At 35.9% G+C, this 23,576-nt stretch overlaps 1 protein-coding gene across 9 annotated transcripts in view; it reads left to right on the forward strand.

Moving 5' to 3' along the window:
- Bcas3 (BCAS3 microtubule associated cell migration factor) overlaps nt 1-23,576 on the forward strand; it is a 530,094-nt gene that overhangs the window by 257,134 nt on the left and 249,384 nt on the right. For all 9 annotated transcript variants that reach the window (XM_010626745.2, XM_010626749.2, XM_010626748.2 and 6 more), the window contains 3 exons: nt 4,857-4,957; nt 7,406-7,602; nt 12,557-12,654. In XM_010626745.2, the coding sequence (XP_010625047.1) occupies nt 4,857-4,957; nt 7,406-7,602; nt 12,557-12,654 (396 nt within the window). The remainder of the gene's footprint in view (nt 1-4,856; nt 4,958-7,405; nt 7,603-12,556; nt 12,655-23,576) is intronic.

A 23,576-nucleotide genomic window follows, 5' to 3' on the forward strand; every position in this document is an offset into this window, starting at 1 on the left:
CAAGATTTATATCCCAGAAAGCCATATCCTTTTATTGTAGATATTTATTAATTATCTAAATGTAGTTGATAAATGTTCATAAAAATACTGAATATTTTTCCTTAGCTTATATGTGTCTTGGTCCATTGTATTCGGGTTTGCAAGATATATAACTTTATTTTTCTTTAAATACATTAATCTTAGACATGTTCACTTTCATAACTACTTTATTAGAAGTATGGGAGGATTAATCTTTGACATTTGTAACTCCTTGTAAAGTTTCTTAGCAGAATATACAGTGATGACATGAGTTAGGGACATTCTATCCTCATTGTCGTCACAGAGGCATCCGAGTTCCCACTCAGGTTATCTGTCACGGGATCATGTGGGTCTCTGCAGCATTCATTCCTGTTTCTGCTTGGAATCCTGTCTCCTCTCTGGACTGTCTCTTTGTTAACCCTTGTGCACATTCTTCTCACTTGTGTCGGCACACACTGGGTGGTGCAGACCCACTATGTCCAAACCTCCTATTGCCAGTTGCCACTTGGCACTTCCCAGAACCCTGCTCAAGGCTGAGATTGCCACTTTTACAGCTGTTGCTCCCTGCATTGCCTGGCACTCTGCTATTCTCAACCTCTCCCTGGGAACCTTCTCTTCTCTACTTGCTGTCTGTGCCACTATTACTAATTGGGTAGTTAGGGAGCATGCAAGCTCTGCTGTTCTACTTTTCTTTGCTATTTTGTTTGTTTGTTTTTAATCCAAGATTCAAAGTTTTTACTTATTTTTTCAAGGTGGTGAACAAAGTGTTTTTCTTACCTGGATTGGGGAAAATTTCATTGTTGAAAAGTATTTTACCTCCAGACATATTTTTATAACATCCATCTTCTAATGGCTTCAAAGCATTCTTAATTAGAAAACTCTTGAATAGAAGGCAGGGAATCCCTTCTTACAATCTCTAGGAGTTCGAGGTTCAGATTTATGGTACTGTTTCTTAGATGTATATTTTGGTATATTTATTACTTCCTTTGGAAAGCAGATGAGGACAGAAAGGATTTTTCTCCTTACCCTTTCTTTTCCTCCTTCCCTTTCATTGTGGGAAATTCCAAAAGTAGACAAAACCATACAGCAGTGGTATAATAAACCTCCGTTTACCTGTGAGCCCATTTCAACAAAGATTAACATGACTAGTCTTGTTCTATCTGTAATTCTGCTCTCCAACCCATTCTCTGCCCTTGACTTATTTTGAAGCTATTTTCAAACAATATATTTTATACGATTTGATGATAGATCAATAAGCATCCTTCTATTCTGGTACCATTACTTAATTCAAAATGCAGAACTCCATCCATCCATTTACTACTTCTTAGGTGCTTATTCTGTGACAAATACCAGACTAAGGTTAGCATATACAGCACACAACAGACATACTTGGAGACATTCACACTGAGTGATAGTCACGTACACAAGGGCATTGTTTCTCATACCTACGCTTTTCAGTGTCATGTTGCTATAGTTTTATACGTCCCTACCCCCGCAAAAAGTCTTTTAAAAGCTGCTGATCCTTCCTTCCCTTTCATCCTCTCACTACCTGGCCTAACCCACCCAGCTACAGTGACCTCCAGGCTTTTACTAAAACATTCCCTTTTTATTTCACCTCAAAGTCTTTGTATTTAATCTTCCCTTAATAAGACTGCCCTCAGAGATCTTCATAACTTACTTTCTCACTCCTTTAAAATCATCTCTGCCTTTGTCTGCTTTCCAAAGCATAGCCTAACTTCTAGGTTTTGGTCCATATGCAACTTTTTGATTACTTAAGAGGTGGGGATTTGAGGGATCTTGTTCTGTTGGTATTAAGAATTTGATATCTGATATTCATTATATAGGTGATGAATAGTTTGTAGACAATTAAGCTTTTTTAAAACATCAGTTGACAACATTATTTCCAAAAGACTGCTTAAATAGTAATTGACAATTATTGTGGTATTCTTTACTTTATAAAAGCACTCACTGTGGTATGATTCTTTCAGTTCTTTTGGGAATATACCCAGTAGGGGAATAGCTGGGTCAAATGGCACTTCTAATCCTAGTTATTTGAGGTATCTACATGTTGATTTCCACAGTGGTTGCACCAGTCTGCACTCCCACCAACAATGGAGAAGGGTTCCTTTCTCCCCACAATCACACCAACATTTGTTATTGGTTTATTTCTTGATAGCAGCCATTCTTTTTGGGGTGAGGTGGAATCTCAGTGTTGTTTCATCTGTAGCTCTCGAATGACCAGTGATGTTGAACATTTTTTCATATGTTTGTTTGCTTCTTTTACTTCTTTGTTTGAGAAATGTCTGTTCATTTCAGATGCCCATTTTTGAATTGGCTTTATAAATTTGGGGCGTCTGATTTTTTTTTAGTTCTTTATATATTCTGGATAGCAGACCTTTGTCTGAGGAACAGCTGGTAAAATTTTTTCCCACATTGTAGGTTGTCTCTTGCTCTGTTCATGGTTTCTCTTGCAGTGCAGAAGCTTTTTAAAAAGATGAGACCCCAGGTATTGATCTTTGTACTAGCTCCTGTGCTACTGAAGATTTGTTCATAAAGTCTTTTCCTGTGCCAGTGTCTTCAAGAGTCCTACCTAATTTATTTTCCAACAAGTTTAATGTTTCTGTTTTAATATTTAGATCTTTAATCCACTTGCATTTTATTTTAGTGCATGGTGAAAGATAGGGGTCTAGTTTTAATCTTTGGAAAGTTGAAATCCAGTTTTTCCAGAACCATTTATTAAAGAGTCTGTCTTTCCTCTGGTAAGAATGGTTGGCTCCATTGTCAAAGATGAGGTAGCTGAGTATCACAGTGTATGTGCTCACCCATATTTATAGTGGCACAATTTGTAATAGCTAAAACTTGGAAAGAGCCTAATTGCCCATCAACTGGATACTGAATAAAGAAGGTGTGTTTTTTTGTTTTTAATATATAAAATGGAGTACTACTCAGTACTCAGAATGGAGTACTACTCAGTACTTCAGAATGAGAAACTAGAGACATTTATAGCTAAGTGGATGCACATTGAAGCCATACTCTTAAGTGAAATTAATAGGACACACATGTGTAAATGCCAAAGTTTCTCTTGTGTGAAAAACAAAGTGTAAAGAAGAATCAAAATGTAAAGTTCATATTGTGTAATAGGAAAAAAACGTGTAAAGGTGTAGGGGAAGTGGGAGGGGTAGGGGAAAGCTAAGAAGGGAAAAGAAAAAATAAGAAAGGGAAAAAAATGGAAACAAAGTCTCTGCAAATAGGGAAGGGTGAAGGGAGGGCAGGGGAATGGAGAAAAAAGAAGAACCAAGATGTATCATGTAAAGGTACAAGATCCCAATTATGATTGTAACTGTACTGTATACCTAAAATGTACTAATAAAGAATAATTTTTTAAAAAGCACTCACCCTCACAAGAATTTAGGTGTATGCCTTTGTGTTCACTTGTGTTTTTTGCCAATATGAGCATGTTCCTTACCTTCAGAACTGTGATTTTAAGGAACTTGCTGGTAACAGTTTTAATCACTGCAAATCTTACACTCTGACACTACACTGTGTAAATACATTTCTGTCAAGTAATTGCCTGTGTTAGGTCTCATTTCTCTTCCTGTAGCATGTTAAGGTAATCTTCTTGTGAGTATGTGTCTTTTAAAATTTAAATTTTTGTGTACTTCATTTGTATCTGTTCATTAAGATGTAGTCCTTCTAAATACTTTGTTCTGGCAGGGTGCATGAAGATTGCCGTTCTCCTGTACTGTTCATGGAAGTCTGTAGTAAGCTCTTTCTGGAAATCTGTATTATTGTTTTTTTCAATGTTTACATCCTCTTTAATTTTAGGAACCTAGTGTAAGAAATTGTGACTGTAGACATATATACAAATCTCACCACTGTAGAAATACTATTTTCTTTTTCCCATTCTTTCCTGTTTCACTCATTTCTTTTGGTTTCCTATTCCCCTTTACCTGCCGTTTTTCCTTTTCACGATTCCTCAATTACTGTATTGCTTGATTTCTTGTGAATAGGAAAATGGGAAATAGGAGTATATAGGGAATCTATGTACCTTCAGTTCTCTTCTGTTGTGAATCTAAGACTACTCTAAAAAAGAAAATATTTCTTAGAGGTAGGTAGGTAAGTAGATAATAGATAGATAGCATATACCTTCCCACGAGGATGCTACGATTTTGATGACATAATATTTGACTAATCATTTTATTACTTTCACTAAGTAGGACGTTTGGATCATACCACTTACGAATGAGGGACACTACTGAAATAGCCAAAAAAGTAGCATATTTATTTGAACAAATGAAAATTTTTTAGCTACTGAAAATGTTTTTCAATTAAATATCATTTTATGCCTATCATTCATATGAAAACTAATGAATGGTCTTTTAGTCCTCTCAGAGAATAGATTTTGCCAACTGCTTCTTCATGTACTTTTGGTATTAACATGCAATTGTTTATTTCTTTTACAGTGGTAAGATGCCTTTACTAAATTCCTCTAGGGTTTGTTTGTCTGTTTTTGAAATAGAGTCTTGCTACTTTGTCCGGAATATTCTCGAGCTCCTAGACTCAAGTGATGCTGGTTCCATAGCTTCCAAAGTAGCTGCGACTATAGGAATGCATCCCCACACCTGACTAGTCTTGCAGATAGTGTTTAAAGTTTGCTGTTGGCATCTTTCTTATGCACATAAGGACTTTAGTCATATTTGTTCATTAATTGTGTGAATTGCCTCTGTTCTCTAGTGTCATATTTTATCTTATGGATTACCACAGTATTTGAAGTGTTCACATGCATTTGTCTACTGCATGAATTAAAGTGGTTTAAATCCATTTTATTTCCCCTATAGTGGTACCCCCTGGAAGTCCTGGACCTATTACTCGACATGGGTCCTATGACAGCTTAGGCTCTGACCATAGTGGACAGGAAGATGAAGAATGGCTTTCACAGGTAATATTGTAATGTATTTGAAGTATTAATATAAAAGAAAACAGAATCCCAGTGTCTGTTTTTCTTTTTTTAGAGGAAAATGGGGGAGAGCTGATAACTTTTTGTTGAATCCTCAAGATTAATCAATTATCTTTCTATATTAAGACTTTCTCAGAAATATTGTTGCAAGTGTACACATGTATTTTTACACATACTATATTATCTAAATATATTTTATATATATATATTATTAGCTTTAATATAGCTGGCATAAAATGTGCATCTCTTTGAAACAACCCATTTAAAGTCTTTAAGACATTAGATTTTAGACAGCAGACTCTTTTTAGAATACATTGTCATCAGTTTTAAAGTAAGATTTTTTTTTCTTGTTAAAATGTTGGAGTCATTCAGCAATATTGGGATTTGTTTTTTGGAATTAACATTTTCTGAGGATGGGCTCATACTTTCATTATAGATGTTCAGCATTGCACTGAGCATAAATGCTGATAGTGTAGGACTGAGTTTCCTTTCCTAACTGAAGTGTACAGAATGTTCTTTCTGGTGATCTCTAAACCAGTCCTGTAACAGCTTTAACTGAATGGTCCTCACCTTGTCAGGTGAAGCTGTCTTCATCTGAAGAGCTTTGAAATAAAAGATACTTGAGCACATTTCAAAATGGTGAGATTAAAAATGACTTCATTACAAATACTGTTATGTCTGCTTCAAATCTGACATCATTTGGTGAAGTTAATGACCTATCTCAGGTTACCAATCTGGCAGCTTTTCTGCAGACAGGTGCCTCGGAAAAAGTGGAGACCCTTTGTAGTTTCATTGCCTTCTTAGGGAGGCTAGCCTGAAAAACTGAAGTGGATCTGGAAATTGGAGAATTAAAACCATTTCTAAGTAGCATGTTTTTATTTTATCACACCACAAATATTCATGGGAAGCTCCTTGAAGGAAGCCTCACATCCTGTCAGATGGAGGCTCATCCTTTTTTGTGGATTTTCCTAAATTAAAATTTTACCCAAGATTTTCCTGGCAAAGAATCTACTGTCCGTCACTTCAGCTTTTCAGTTAAAAGAAAAGGTAATGTGTGTTGTCAGTGTGAAAGTATATACAAAATGTTTGTCCTGCACACAACAGGAGAGTGAATATAGGAACATCTGGCCATTGCCTCAGTGAAATTGCACAGGCATCTGTTTACCTCTCGGCTCTGTGACACTGATTTTTTTGAGCTTAAAATACACAGAACGTTTTATCTGTGGCCTAATTTACATTGCTGAATACAGCTACTTGAATCAGAAATCACTGTCCTCAATCTGAGTATTTTTCTCCCATTGACTAGTGGGAATGTGAATATTGTTCCAAGACCATGATGCTTTTGCCCTTGAGGACTCAAACACAGAGCTATGCTCTGTGAACTGTTTCAGTTATGTTTTGTTAAGAATTAATCGCTGCCATCAGAAAAGTGTGATTAAATATAAAAGAATCAGAGCAAAGACTCGAGGCACATGGAAAGGCAGTTCCATAAAGTGCACAGATACAGGTATAACAAAGACAGGACTTTAAGAAATATGGTAGTTTTCCACCAAAGGCTTATATATTCCTCTGTTCAAATCATGTATTTGTAAAATCATGTAAAATGTGTCCATTTTCAGATTTTACCCTATATTCCTCTACTATCTCCATATGGAGATAGTAGAGGAATATAGGGTAAAAAAAATATATATATATATATTAGTGTTTAATATATTGGGAACTTTCCCAACTCCTTTCATAACACATAAAATTTATAAAGCAGTTTTGTATTGCCGCTTTACTAGACATAAAATTATGTGTCAAAGTTTGTACCCATTGTGAAAATATTCTGACAGTATTTTAAGAATGAAAAAATCTAGTTTGGTGCAAAATAATAGTTTCTTCATTTAAAAGTAGATTTTTGGAAATAGTGAATACAATGTAATTATTGTAATAATGAATTGTAGAAATTGGCTTTGGGTGTTAAAAATTATTTCAGACCTTTTCTTTCTTTGGATAGTTCAAGAATAAATTGAGGTTTTTTATGAGCTTGATCCTCATTGAAAGAATTATTTTAAATCTGTGTGAATTCATAGATACAGTGATAAATGCATGCTCACAGTATAGTAAGTACTGTCTTGAATAAATGAAAGAGATAGTACCTAGGGAGCAGATGCTAGTTGTAGGAGACAGGCAGCCAGTCCCTTTACTTCATGTGACTTTGGTGTTGTATATTAATGTACATGTATATGTATGTATATTTACATAAGAGAGATGCAGTGATTATCTGTAGTTTGTGATTATGAACACCTTTTGATTGTGGGTACTTTGACTCACATTTCATTAATGTATACTTCTTGGAGAACATGCATGCTAAATGATGGGATGGGGGATTATGAAAGGTTAAGAAAGTCATAATACATTTAAATCTTGATTCTGACTTTTTCCAAGGTTGAAATTGTAACACATACTGGACCCCACAGACGTCTGTGGATGGGTCCACAGTTTCAGTTCAAAATCATCCACCCTTCCGGCCAAACCACAGTCATATCATCCAGTTCATCTGTGTTGCAGTCTCATGGTCCCAGTGACACTCCACAGCCTCTTTTGGATTTTGATACAGATGATCTTGATCTCAACAGTCTCAGGTAGGAAATATGAATTGGAGAATTGTTTATGATTAATATATTCATTTGGAGTGTCTGTGTATGAATATAAACCAGCCATCCGACCTTCTTTCATGTCTTTAAAATAATAGTCAAATACATATTCCAATCACATTTTGGAAATAGGTTTTTAGGTATGCCTTTGACAACAACAATAAGAAAATTACATAATAAAACCAATGTTGTTGAAAGGGCTGTTTTGTTTGTTCATTTTTATTTGTTGAACACCTGCCAGGTACTCGACTAGGTGCTGGAAGCTATACCTTGAATATGGCCAGCTGCTTATTTTATTTTTCTTCTCGATGATGTCCAGACCATCCAGTACTGAACATGTCTGAATTGCAACTCTTTTCTCACACTGTAATGCTATTGTTCCTCTATCCTTTCTCATCACTTTAATTGATTCCTCAAACCACCTGGCCTTCAAGCTGGAATCTAAGGGTTATTCTTGACATCTTCTTTACCTCCCACACCTAATTCTTCAAGTGAGGATAATTCAGTTCCAAAATATATTCAAAACCTGACCTAGTCCCATTGTTGGCACCCTAGAAACTATATATCTTGCAGTATGCTCCTAACTATCCCCCTTTTACATCTCTCCCCACCAGTGTCTTCTTAAATAATTGTTCCTAAAGAGGATCTTGTCTTAAGTTCTTAGTTAGTGTCCATTTTGGAGTATAGTTTTAGTTTGTTTTGAGTTTTTCTTATTCCCCATATTTTTGCTTTTTTTGTTCCAACATAATATTTTCGACTTTCTAGAAATGTCACCTTTTCCCCAAGAGATCGGACAACAGTGCCATTGTACTGTGGGCGTTAGACCACTTTCAGTGTTGCTGTTTATAAGGTATGGTCTAGGTTAGGTAGTCAAGCCATTCACAGGGAGTCCCATCCAGACAGCCCTTTTTTAACTTGGTAATGCGATGTATAGTCATCATGTTTCAATAGTCATTTAGTCACTTACATGTTAATAATAAAGCTTTGAAAGTAGGTGATTCATTTATTGTCTTTACATCTATGTAACCTAGTTATTCTCTTCCCCTGTAAATGCATGAAACCCTGCCCCTTTTTTTCCTGGTGACTGCCATCAGACCTTATCTTTTTTCTTTGGAAGGTATTTCCAGCTCTTGCAGATATTACTCTGTCCCTTTGTTTTGTGGCCTCCTCCAGCTTTCTCGGCTACTCTTCACGTAGATATAGTCTGTTTTCTAAAATCTTTTCATTGTGCTTCTTTAGTGTAACCATATTTCCAACATTCTTCAGAGCTTTCCTCAGTCATTTCCCTTTTCTTGTATGAAAGAGTTCCCAGTATTTTTTCATTTATATGACTTTAAGTTATTTATGTTTGATTAAAATATTGTTCTATTTATTGGATATTACAAACAGCTACATTGACAGTATGTTTATAAATTAATTTTGATTTTTTAATGATTTATATTGTTAGAATATTGATTAGGTTTGTAATCCCATAATAGCACAGTTATGAGAAATTTGCCTGTGATTCATATCAATTTTCATTGCCCCATTTAGTACCATTTTCCAGTCAACATCCAATCAGAAATACAGTTATTTTAGGGCCGGGGATTTAGCTCAGTTCCACTGCGCTGCCTCACAAGCACAAGGTCCCCAGAACAAGGGGGAAAAAAAAAGAAATATAGTTATTTAAATTCTGCACATTGTTTTCTGTTGCTCAGTTCCAGTTTCTCTTCTGTAGGACATGTACATTCCTTCAGGTCTGTGCACAGTGGTGCTATGGCAGGGCATTGACCTTATTCTCCTTTAAATTGTCAGATACTTGTTTCAATTTTTGTCTGAAATGATCCATAGTTAATGCCCTGTGCCCCATAAAGTATCACTGAAAATATGTAAGGCATGGTAATATACCTACCTATAGCCTATCCTAAGTGCGAAAGCTACATATTTTGTTCCCTGGCATCTGTATAGGAATTGAGTATTAACCTCATGGCAGCTCTTCCTTATAATGTAAAAAAAGCTCAGTGAGGTTGCATGTGGTGGTACACACCTGTAATCTCAGCACTCAGGAGGCTGAGGCAGGGAGGATCACCACAAGTTCAAGGCCAGCCTGGGCTATATAGTGAGTTCAAGGCCAGCGTGAACTAGGTAGTGAGACCCTGTTTCAAAAATGAACAAACAAACCAAAAAAACTTAATGAAATACAATATATATAATTCACTGAATACAAAAATGTGTAATTCAATAAAAACATGTAATGTAAAAGAAACTGAATATACACTCCTTTCTTTCCATTCTTCAGAAATTGATAACAATGCATTTTGTTGTATTTTAACTAACTATAATTCACATAACATAAAACTCACCAATTTTAAAGTGTACCATACAGGATTTGGGTGTAAGCCTCAGTAGTTGAGGCTCTTGGCTTGATCCCCCAGCAACAAAAACGGGGGTGGATGATAATATATCTCTACTATCTAATCCCAGAATGTTTCCATCATTCCACCGGTTTATATTTTAATTATCAAATTTTATTTAAATTTTTTTTATCAGTACATGTTTGCAGTATATGATGATTACGTTCATGTGGGGAGTTGGTACATGTACATAACACATCTTAACTCCCTGTTTCTCCTGTCCCTTCCATTCCTCTCCTAACATTAAAAAAAATAATGAAAAAATATATATTTGTTGCCAGTCCATCTTCAACACATTAATTCTTGGCCAATCTTTATTCTTATTCAAACTCTGAATATTCTGAAACACTAGTATAAATTAACAGTAGGAACTATATTAGCCTACATAAGCAGCTTAAATCAGAAGGGAGTTTTACTTTTGATGAACATGGTTGTTGTTTTTTTTTTGTACCTGGGATCGAACCTGAGACCTTGTGCTTGCAAAGCAGTCAGTAGGAAACATTGAGCTAAATCCCTAGCCCAGATGATGTTTAACAGGATAGCTTTTTGTTGTTCTGAACAAAAAAACTTGTTTTCTAGAAGCCAAAGCTATCCTTTTGTTACTATCGCATTTGCTTAGGCTTGCCCATCCCAGAGCTAATTATTGCCACAACGTGACAGGATCAGCATAACTGCTTTGGGAAAACAAACTGAAGTGGAATTTTGGATAATGCTCTATAGCTATGGCTAGTATTTGTGTATCAGTATTTTTGACATCTTATACTAGGGAAGGGCATCATCCTATTCATTGCTTCCATTTCTTTCCCACAACAAACATACATTCAAAAATCTTTGTCTGTTGTTGGTACTTGGCATTTTTTACTTCTAGACTCTCTTTCATGTCACTTATCAAATTCTTTCCCCCCACCAGGAATGTGTATGTAGTCTGTGCCAGCCAGATCATGCCTTTTAATCTCCCTGCATTTGTCGTGCTAGTCCGGCCCCTAAGGCTCTGCTTGTACTGACCTTCTGCCTCAAGGACACTTCTTGCTCTTCTTCATCTGTACATCTGTTAGTTGTTCTGCTTACAGGGGATTGCTCTAGTCTTTTTATTGTGGAATAGTATTTGCATGTAACCTTGGAATATCTTCTGAATCATCTCTAGATTAGGTGCAATGTCTAATGCGATGTAAATACTATATAAAGTGGATGGTTACAGAATAATGACAAGAAAAATGCCTGTACATGTTCGAAAGAGATACTGTTTATTTTTTTAATATTTTTGCTCCAATTTTGGTTCCATCCACAGAATCTGAAACTACAGATATGAAGGTCTAATTCTACTCTATGCAGACTCAATTCCTGTTCCAGGTCCACAAAATCTTCTCTACCTGATATGGACCTTACATAAACGATCATGTGATGCTTAACAAGAAGTCGGTCATCTGACAAATTTGTCATTGTGTGAGCATCATGTTGTATACTCACACAAACTAGGATGGCTACATTACCAGGCAATATAATCTTATCTGCCCACTAGTCTGTTGTTCACCCATAAATAATTGTGTACTGTATGACTATGTCCTCCCCTTCATTCTGAGGTCTTCGGTATTATGGTGTTATTTTTTAATTCTGAACTTTGGTTTTCATGAGCAACAATTCATGAATTCCCACGTGCTATGTCATATATTTGCATATGGACCTTATATTTCATGTTTTGTTCCTGCTTGTTCCCAAAATAATGTTATGTACAGTGAATATTCAGTAACACTTATTGTATGAGTTACTCAAAGTACATGTGCAATGTATTTCTAATAAGATTTTGTTTCTGTAAATTGCCTTGGATGCCAAGACATTGTAATCACACACATATTTTTATGTTAGTAGTACAGTATTTATTCTAAGGCAGCTGGAAAGATGCTTGGCATTTGTATGTTAATCATTCTGACGCTACTTGAAATTATGTATATGTGGTAAATTGCAGTTTTGTTGAAGTCTGCCCTGAATCTCATGCTAACTGGTAGTTTTATTGGGTTACTCAGGTATTAGTGATCCTCAGTAAATCCTTGCACCCACAATACAACTTGCTTGTCTTATACTTATTGCCATATATAAAATAACTTGCACTGATTCTTATGAAGAAATTTATTAAAATTTTGAATCAGACATTGCTGCCTTTATCAACTTAATTACTAGCTATAATGCCATTTATTAATTTGAAGTCTCAGAACTCTTCATATATATTCCTTGCAAATTCCAATGATATTCATTATGATTTCCTCTCCCAGTCCACTTATTTTTTCTCTTTAAATTGTCAGCTTTTCAATCCTTTACTTAAAAATATATTGAAAAGCATTAAGAAATAAGTTAGAAGGAGTCTGAAGTAAAGATAATGTAGTGCTTTAACTGTGTGCAAGAATTAGGGATTGCTGTTCCCTTTTTGTCTGGTTTTAGAATGAATGGTTTTTTAATGGATTGGGTATTCCAACATGCCTGATTTAAGGTCTGTGGTAGCAAGCCATAGTTTTCATGCCAGTAACATATGTGAATTAAATTAAATTGCATTGCAGGATCCAGCCAGTCCGCTCTGACCCAGTCAGCATGCCAGGGTCATCCCGCCCAGTCTCTGATCGAAGGGGAGTTTCCACAGTGATTGATGCTGCCTCAGGTAGAAAACCTCCTACCAAATATTTGTTATGCATTTTAAAGTTTATTTTCTTGCACATCATCTAGGGTGAGTCTCATTTGCCTTCCTTTCTCTGTTGTTGTTTTGTTTGGGGCTGCATTTTAATGCCGTACTGTGCCTGTATTTGTTAACATTTAAACCTTCTGGAGGCTGGTAAATGATGCAGTGGAGTTGGCACTTGATTAAATGTAACGAACATAGTATTGAAGGCTACAGGGTTGATGACTGTTTTTCCTTTGATCACTGAAATGTAGAGAAGCAACTTTGACAGAGAACGTAAATACAATATATGGATTCAATTTACTCAACCTGTTGAGTATCAAAGTGCCTGATCTGTGGATGCAGAGAAGGTCCAAATGCTTTAGCTTGAATGGTTTGATTATTGAAAGCATGAAGTTTAGAAATTCATCAGCTTAACTCTGGTCTATCACAGTTATTAATTTTCTGTCCTTAGAATCAAACTATGAATATGTATCATTGGTATCTGGAAGGAGACCCGTGCCTTTGTACGTGATAGTTGCTACTTTAACAAGTGTTTTCAGCAAAGCCTGCTAAGTAGAGCTGCTGTTAATAATACATTTTCTTATCTTTAAGATGAGTGCTAGAGAAAATACGGACAATGATGCCTTGAATTATGTACAGCTGCAGAACACCTGACAGAGCATGCAGCAGGATTTTGTCCAAAAGGTCTCTCACAAGTAGAATTGTTAAATACACAGCGTTATTTAAACAGTTGAGTCAGAGAGGATTCTAATCTACAGTGATTTCAAAATCCCTAGAGACTTCTGATTTGATTGAGGCTTAAACTGTGAAAGTAAATGGAAACCGTCACAGAACTGATTTGTTAAGGCCTCTTTTCAATGACCAAACCTTTGGCTTCCACTGTGTATCTCAGTATATATTTAAGTCGCAGAACTATAGCTTGTACATTTTATTAGCTTTCTGATCTGTTGGTCAGTGGATTGTGCCTTGTGTCTTGCTGAACTGCCCTTCCCCAGGGCTACACCATAATTTTTATTGTAGACAACTTCTTTGAGGATTCATTCTCACTTCTCTGCTTTAACTTGGCAAACATGATTGTTCACTAGAAAGAAACCCAGACATGTGTAATCTGTAACCTTGCTTCCCTGCATTGAATGGGTATTGAGATAGGTGATTTAAATAGGCAATTTTTTATAGTCTTAATCTGTGAGTGCTAACAAAGTGTGCTGGTCTGAAGTTATCATTTACGTTCCTGGCGATGTTGCATATTAAACCTGAAGTCTTTTATTCAAGATTCCAAGAGTAGGCCTTGATGGACTTTTAAAACATTCCTAAACTACCATATTATTAATGTTTTATTGTCAAGTGACCAGTTACCTGGAATGCATGTTGCCAAAACAGTTGCCACAGTGGTTTTAGAAGTTGCCATGTTCAGTACTGTTGTTTGAAACAGTATTCCATATTATCATGTAACATTTTGTTTGTTTGTTTGTTTTTGGTACTGGGATCAGGACCTTGCCCTTGCTTGCCAGCAGGCAGCAGCACCACTAAGCTAATCCCCAGCCCTATCATGTAACATTTTAATTCTATAGAGTTGTTCAGGAGAAACTTCAATGAAGTGTTGTGTCCATAGTTTTCTTTAACTCTGCTGCAAAAAGAATTTTAAAGTTGATTTTTGAGTAGCAAATTAGATCTTTGCCCTTGGTCTATTTATATTTATATTAGAGATAACATCCTTGGAGTTTCTAGGATATTGCTCCGAGGTTTTGAGCCTCTGCCTCAAAGTGCCAATCTTTTGAACAGAGAAAGGAATTTTTGGAGGCTAAGCTCTATTATTATTTCTTCTAGGCCTATTTTCCCTCCTGAAAGCCATGGTTCCTTTCTGAGAGACAGCCAGAAAAGTGAAATGTGTGTGCAGCTTTCCTTAGCTTTGAGCTAAAGACACCCCATAGATGAGTAATTGGACTTTTCTGAATAATTCTCTCTTCAAGTCCAAGCTTTGAACCCCTTTTGAATGAGGAGTATATGTTGTCCAGCAGTTTTTGAATGAATACTGTTTTGTTTTGGAACCTCCATATATGTTTTCTAACAGGATGACTTGTTTATAGAAGTGTGTCCCTGCTGATATTTAACATTTGAGCCAAAATGATTTGGCTTCTTAATGGAAATAAATTTATGGGAATATTCTATTTTAGATTCTTGTATTTAAAAGTCTAATCAATTTTACAATTGCTCTTGAACCAGAAAGTATTTCTTGCCTTATACATTGGAGTCTCCTGTATACTAGAAAGCTTAAATTAGACTCTGCCTTTACTTAGAGATAATCACCCCCATGGTGTCTCTGTTTTGGGGCCTCATTATTTTGTATAACTCCAGCATTTTGTATAACTTTCTGCACTGTGTTTTTAATTGTTCAGTGACATACCTTATAACTATCCTTATATTTTAAGGACAGTTCTTCCTTTGGATCACCTGTTTTTGACATAATCATTTTTCATTTGATTACAGAAGTACATAGGTAAAATTTAATGTGATGTACTCATAACATTTCTTACAGTGAAAATACTTTATTTAAACCTTGTAACTAAAGTTTATATTTCAGGTATCTGTGTGTTAATTTGTCAGTATTGGTCTGTTGAAACCAAGAAATTACCTACACATTATACCATTTTGACAAAAACAAAATGTTTTCAGAATTTCTTGATCACATAGTAATCTTTGTCTCGCTCTTTCACATGGAAACATATTCTCTAAAATATGTACTTTTTATTTACTAACTTCAGTGATTTAAGCACAGGGTAAGTTCTATGTATTTAGGTAATATGGTCTATCTCCTTACTATCTCTTTTTAAATACATTCATCTTAGTTTCTCGGAATTTATACATGCTTGAAGAGAGCAGATGTTATTCATTATTCCTACAACTATAACATCTGGATTTTTTGTTTTTGTGTTTTGTTTTTAAAGATAGGTTCTCACTATATAGTTCAGGCTGGCCTTGAACTTACTGTATACTCCTAGGTTGTCCTTGAACTTGTGGCAATCCTCCTGCCTCAGCCTCCAGAGTGCTTGGATTATAGGTGTGCGCCATCACATTTAGTTATTACAACATCTGTTTCATCTTAACTTTGGCTGTTCAAAAATGCTGTGTTATCTAAAATTTAGGGGTTAGATTATTGTGAGATATTCTACTCTTGGCTAAGGAGACGATCATTATGAAAATGGATACAACATAGGATTTTATCTGAAGGTAGAGCTACTCAGAATAAATGGATCTTGAGGCAGCTGCTCAATTTGTTTTATATCTAACTAATTAAAACCACTGTCTCTGAATCATAATATTTTTAGACAGACTATTGGGTTGGTTTCTTAGCACTCCCCCCCCACACCAAACATTCTTTTTGTTATTTATCTTTCTTCTCGTTACACCTTATAGCATATATCCATTTTTTTTTTTTTGGTACCAGGGATTGAACCCGGGTCCTTGTGCTTGCAAGGCAGGCCACCGAATGGCTGAGCTAAATTCCCGGCCCCTATATATCCATATTTTAAAAGATATAGGAATTCTAAAGCAAGGGGAGAACAAATCCAGATATAGTGGTACACACCTATAATTTCAGCACTGTGAGAAGCTGAGGCAGGAGCTTCACAAGTTTTATCACAACCTGGGCACTTAAGTGACTTGTGAGCCTTCACCTCAAAATTTAAAAAAAAATTTTTTTTTTTAAACAAAGGAGTAGAGAGAGAGATACAGTTCAATGCGCAAGTCCTGGATTTAGTTCTCAATGTGGCCTGTGGTGGGCGCTAGAGGGGCAGAAAAATAGCTGCAGGTATCTTATTTGACCTTTGTTTCCCAGATTGGTGACTGATGTTTTTGTTCTAAGAGGTGTGGAGTGTACCTTTTAGATGACTTAATAGCACTCTGACTTGCTGTTGGGTCATCACATCAGAGTCTATAAATATCTAGCTCACCCCGAGTTTGTTCTGGTTTGTACTTTTACTGTGGAGATTGAAGTTTATCAACAGAGAACTAAAAGCAACTGAGAGTAAAGGACACATTGAGTTTTCTCCATTAAATTTTTATTTTTATTAGCACATACTTGCAGTAAATAGTGTTTGCACTCACCATGTTGGTACAGGTACACAACACCTTTCCTCTCTTCTTCCCTCCATCTTGATCCTCTTCCTTTTGCAAAGGATCTCCCTCTTTTAGAGGACAAATTTATTACTGATTTACATGAAGAAGAGACATCTTTATGCACTCTGTTGAAGTAAAAGTTTTGTAAATAAGCATTATAAGAAGTAGTGAGAGATGGGGATTTAGCTCAGTGGTGCTGCTGCCTGCCTCACAAGTGCAAGGACCTGAGTTTGATCCCTGGTACTAAAAAACAAAACAAAACAAAACAAAAAAAACAAAAACGAAACAGTGAGATCAGAGTTTATGTACATTTAGGAGAAAAATGATAGAAGGGAAGATTGTTGTGAATTCCTCTTCAGAGCTGATCTTGGTGTAAAAGCATTTCAATAAATAGGGACAAAGTTGCAGACCTGGTTATTTGTTGTTGTTCTTCACACAACAAATAATATTTTGTTGTGTTATTGAAATAATTTATCGGAAATTAATACCCAATTAAGTGGATAGTTTTTGAGCCCCTAGTTTTTTTGTAAATTGTAAATAAGCATTATAAGAAGTAGTGAGAGATGGGGATTTAGCTCAGTGGTGCTGCTGCCTGCCTCACAAGTGCAAGGACCTGAGTTTGATCCCTGGTACTAAAAAACAAAACAAAACAAAACAAAAAAAACAAAAACGAAACAGTGAGATCAGAGTTTATGTACATTTAGGAGAAAAATGATAGAAGGGAAGATTGTTGTGAATTCCTCTTCAGAGCTGATCTTGGTGTAAAAGCATTTCAATAAATAGGGACAAAGTTGCAGACCTGGTTATTTGTTGTTGTTCTTCACACAACAAATAATATTTTGTTGTGTTATTGAAATAATTTATCGGAAATTAATACCCAATTAAGTGGATAGTTTTTGAGCCCCTAGTTTTTTGCTGATATCAAAGTAGTTTTCTAACAAAAACTGTAAACTTAAAATCCTAAAGTGGTTTTTTGTTTGTTTTGTTTTTTGGTACCAGGGATTGAACTCAGGACCTTGTGCTTGTGAGGCAGGCATGATGCCACTGAGCTAAATCCCTGGTCCCCAAAATGGTTTTATTTGATACCTTTTATATTTTACACTTGGTACTGCATACACCAAAACCAAGTTGGGATTTTGAGTCTAGCCCAGGGATAGAGCTCATCCTTAGTGTGTGTGAGGTCAGGTTTGGTCCCCAGAAACAAATAATACATTTTAGATAGAAATGATTGGGTAAGTAGCAAGAACATTAAGGATTGACTGATGTTCATTTTATCTTACAATCAGCTCTGTGGGGGAGGAACTTTCTTGTGAGGCAGGCAGCAGAACCACTGAGCTAAATCCCCAGCCCAAGGACGAACTTGCTTAAAGAGCATGCTTTTACCTTTTGGAGATTTTCCCAATGCACTGAGGCTAGACAGACTTAGCCAGCAAATTTAAAGCCATCAGACATATATAGGTGCTGGTGCTAAGAAGCAAAGAGATTTATATAGAGATACCATTCAGTCATTATGGTAAGCCTGTGTCCTCAGTGATCCCCAAACTAGAAAAATCACAAAAGCCATGGCATTTAAAATCAGAGTATTGGGCCGGGGATTTAGCTCAGTGGTTCCACTGCCTGCCTCACCAGGACAAGGTCCCAAGTTCAATCCTTGATACCAAAAAAAATTTTTTTAATAAAATAAAATCATAGTCTTGAACTTTTGCCAAAAACCTTGTTCAACAAGCCATTTTTCCTACCTAGCCATTCCTCTCTGCAACAATAAGTAGAAATTAAGGTTTCCTACACAAAATTCTATTTCATCTCTTTTGGAAAGAGTATATCCATATTATTTCCTAAAATTCTCAATTATAAGGCATATAAAATTATTTCAAAATATTGAGATATTTCTTTGAATACATGATATGGCTTTCAAGTAATAGAGTTGAAGATATTTTTTGTTTGTGGTGGTGCATACCTGTAATCGCAGCACTCAGGAGGCTGAGGCAGAAGGATTGCAGGTTTGAGGCCAGCCTAGGCTACACAGCTAGTTCATGACTGCCTGGACTATATAGTGAAAGCTTGTTTCAAAAATGGGAAAAAATTCTTTGTGATTATAAAGTGATGAAAACTCCAGGCTTGTACCTTGGGTATTCAAAGCTCGTGTGGGATCAGTGAGAGGATTAAGGAAAAGGGTGAAATTAAAAGAAGGCTCAGAGCTGACCTATGAACAATCTCTCAGAAGGGGAACAAATTCAAACTCAAATATTAAGGTTTTATTAGATATGACAAAGTCTGTGTATTAAATCAGCTATAATCTTTTGAACACCTATTGTCTATATAAAATAAACAGTAAATTTTAGAGATTAAGAACCAAAAAATAGAAAAAATTTGATTTGCTTATAAAGATATAAATAGTCATATCCCTCTTCTGATTTACATATTCTTGTCATTCTTCTTTCTAGTATTTATAGGCTGTTATAAAAATAAAGTGAAGTTATCTATCAGGAAGAATTTAGCTCAGCACAATGAAGAAAAAAAGATTGTCCCAAATAAAGATGCAGAAATGACAAATAGATAAAATTAGTGGGAAAGTTTTTGATGATGTATTGCTCTTCTGCATAAGCTTGTGTCCACGAAAACCTTGTACGTACTTTGTGTATTGCAAGCCTCAAGACCTTGACATGATGTTAAGTCTTTCATAGCAATTTGGAGAAGGGATTGATGAATTCCTCACACTGTTGTTGTGCTAGGCTACCACATATTTACACAGAATTTTTTGACCAACAGACCCAGTTTTCTTTTTTGAACCTTTATTATTACATCCCTAACACAAGTCTGGACTGTTTATATAGTGTGCTGCTGAGACTTGGGGGTACGTGGACAGTGTCAGGAGTAGTATTAGAAATTGTTTACGTCTGAGCCGGGAATTCCATTCGTCTTAGTGACACAAGTGTCAAACTGTTAGTGCCATGCTATTTTAAATTGTGTCCAAGAGCCTGTGAGGCTTATGTTTATAGGTGCCATCTGTAAACTTAGAAGCAAATGAAGAGTCGTCTCCATCAAGCAGTAAGCCCAGTGGGCAATTAAAGAACAGCCTGAGACCTCACCCGGACACCTAGTCAGAAGCAGAGCTCCTGATATTCTCTTGGATATAGTTGAGAACTGTCACAGAAAAGCTAAAGTAAATAATCAGAGTGAAAATATCTGTTTCAGAGAACGGCCTTGCTCTGTAAGCTTGATTTAATGGAAAGAATAAGGACCACTAACGTGAATCATTCATTGGTTCTAGTCTCTGCTTTGCCTATCAGTCCCTAAGTAATCAGCTTATTCATTTCTACAGAAATTCCAGTGACATTTGATTGGGATTTTGTCAACTCAGTAGATCAAGTTTGGGAGAAATGACATCTTTAAGATACTGATGTAGTCATACATAATGGCACACACTTCTAGTCCTGGCTACCTGGGAGGCTGAGGCAAGATGATCACTTCAGCCTAGATGTTTAAGGCAAGCCTGAATAGCATAGTGCGAACATGCTCTTTAAGAAAAACTAACACAAAAAGCAAAATACAAAGCACAAAATCCTCAGATACATAAACTTTTATAACTATCCACTTAGATATCTTTCTTTTCTACTAATATTTAGTAAATTTCATTGTAAAAATCTTAAACATATTTCTTAAAATTATTGTCTACTATTTTTATACTAACGTACATAGCATATTTTATTTCATTTTTCAATTTTTTCTTCATAGAATATAGAATGAACACTTTTTGTTTATTCAATTCATATCCAGAAACTGTCTAAATTCATTTATTAATTCTAGTAGAGTCCTTTAGACTTCCTACTGTGTACCGACGTCATCTACAAATAAAGTTGATTTTATTTCTTTCCAATCTTTATCGTTTCTATTCCTTTTTCCCCTTATTATACTTGCCAAGAGTTCCATAGAAGCATTAAATGATGATTTTGAGCATTCTTATCTTCTACTCACCCCCAGGGTGAAAGGCTAATATTTCACTACTGAAGCACAATGTTAGTTGTAGATTTTTGTATCATTTTTAGGATATCCAGTATTTTAATGAGGAAAACATGACAGAATCTGAAAAAGAAGCTGACTTACAGTTTAAAGGCACCTGAGATAATTAACTGAATGGGCTACAGTGGTGGCAAACCTATGGCATGGGCGCTGCAACCAGCCGTCTGTCATCATTGAAAGCTCTGAAAGGTTCGCCATCACTGAGCCTACAGGAAGACTGACATAGGAAAGGATCGGGGTCTCAAAAACAAGTAAAAATTCATCGAAACAATTGAAAGAAAAAATAAATTTTTTAAATGGGTATGTTTATTTTATTTAGTTTTTATTTTCTTATTCCCCCCTGAAGCCCCCTGCCCTCCCTGTGTACAAAAGCTTTGTTACCATTTTTTCCTTCTATTTTCACTTTTCCTTGTCCCTTCCTTCCTTTCTCCCTCCTCCTCCCTTGTTCCCCTTCTCATTTGAACGCTTTCTTCCCATTTTCCAACATCCATTATGCATCTCAGTCCTTATTTCCACTTTTAGTTTCTCACACTTGAGAACAAACATGGTATTAAACATGTATGCCCGATTTATTTCACTTAGGAGTATGGTCTCAAGGTCCATCCATTTAGCTACAAATGTTTGAAGCTCATCCTTCTTTATGGCAGAGTAGTGCTCCATTGTATAAAAATGCCATCTTTATCTACTGGTCAGTTGATGGGCATTTGGCCTGTTTCTAAGATTTAGCTATTACAAACTGCTGCTATAAACTTGGGTGTCCATATATCACTGTATTATGATGCTTTTAATTCATTCAGGAAGATACCAAGAAACTGGGTCAAATGGAACCTCTAGTTTTAGTTTTTTGAGAAATCTCCACACTGATTTCCACAGTGTTTGCACCTGTCTATACTCCTGCCAGCAGTGGAAAATGGTTCGAAAAAGAAAAAATAATTAAATAAAATTGAGTGTAAGATGTATGTGGAGGTCAGTAGAAATTGTATACTTGTTGCTCATGGAAGAAAACAAGAGAAAAAGGCAAAATATATGAAAAGTTGAAAATCTTCCAAGATTTCTGAAAGGTATCAACTCAAATTTCTAAGAATTTGTTTACTCCAGGTAGGATAAATCCAAAGGAAACTACACATAAGCATATGATGGACGGTTGCATTCCAGACATAAGCAATTTTAATAAGATTCTGATGATGCTTTTTTCTTAGATTCATATTTAGGTGACTACAAATTGGAAAAGTAACCAGATGATTTTTAAGTTTCCTTGGCAGTATGAGGTCCCTTTCTCAAAAGAGTCACAAGCTCTGTGAAACACTTTCAAAACATTCATTAGTAGCGAGAGGGAAGAGCTGTTGGAAATCAGTGTTTGCACAGCAAGGTGCCCAAGACTGTGCGCAGTGTTATCTCATTTAATTAGAGTCATTGGTCCATTTCAGAAATACCAAAAGACTAAGACCTAGGACACCTTGCTCCTGATACTTAGAATTACTCAAAGTGCATTATGGTGATACCTCAGATAAGTCTAAATCTCCCTCTATCCTGCCTCATCAAATATTCATTTCCAAACACTGTCTGCTGAAATGAGCCATGTGGGGAGTTCGAGAGAATAAACTATTCAGGTGGTGAAAATGTGTGAATGCAGCTGGCAGATGAAGTCGTAGTATGATGAATTCCCAGTTTGTCCTTACTGCTTCAGGCAACAACTGACAGGCCTGACTGGTCATTGACTTTCTATTTCTGGCATTGATAGGACAGAAAATTCTCAGTGTCACAGATACTTAAAAGCTATTCCTGTTATAGTGGCTACAAACAGCGCTGGAGGGCTCTTCTTCAATAGAGATGTAATCAATATGGTTTGGAGTTCTTGACCTGAACCTATAATTATTTGGACACTAGAAAGGTAGCTTGTTGTTACAGAAAATGCTTATATTCAGGACATTGGGGCTAATTTGTGCATGGAAAGGAGAAAAATAGAGGCTTTGTTCTTCTTTGTATTCACAATATTTGAGGCTTTCATAGTAGTCACAGAACAGGGTGGTATTGTAGGACACGAACATTGTATTATTAGGATTTGGGGTGCTGAAGTTTAAATATCACCTCTGAATGATTATGGTGTCTTGCATATTTTTTAATGTGATGTTCTACAGCTTGTGATAGTGGTTTTTCTAATAGCAAACTAGAATTTTTTTCATTGACCTAAATAACTGTATTTTAAGTGAAGCTTTTAAATAACAACATACTTGAGTTTGACCTATTCTTGCAGCTAAGTGGTGTGCTGCAAAATTAAATGGGTAAGCAGATCTTGTGGCACCCATGATCGATGTTTGGGAGTAAGTACCGGTAGGTGACACTGGTAGCAGTTCTTATGTTTTTGTACTTAGCAGTGTGGCTAGGTTTATTATTATTGGAATTACTTTGCCTTGTAAACACTGTAAGAGTGGAAGCATAAAATGTATTGATAGTAGGTGTGGATGCTGACTGTTTTGTCCCTGGCTTCACAATCTCTAGTTATTAGCATCACAGTAGACAGTATTGGGATACTCTTTACATAGGATGCCTTGGAAAGGGAGAAAGTAATGCGTTGTAATAAAGGGGTCTTTGAGAACTTATGTAGATTTATGTTTCCCCATGCCTGGTTTTGCATAGCACACAGCAGATAATGGATATTCGTTGAATTGTTGATTCCTGATAAAACATAAAGCTTTATACCATAAAGTGATTTAAAGTTGATAATATTGCATCTGTATCTATATATTACTTAAACTTGGATAATG

This window comes from Fukomys damarensis, unplaced genomic scaffold, assembly GCF_012274545.1.
Source record: "Fukomys damarensis isolate Sample0158 unplaced genomic scaffold, DMR_v1.0_HiC HiC_scaffold_13, whole genome shotgun sequence".
Lineage (NCBI taxonomy): Eukaryota > Metazoa > Chordata > Mammalia > Rodentia > Bathyergidae > Fukomys > Fukomys damarensis.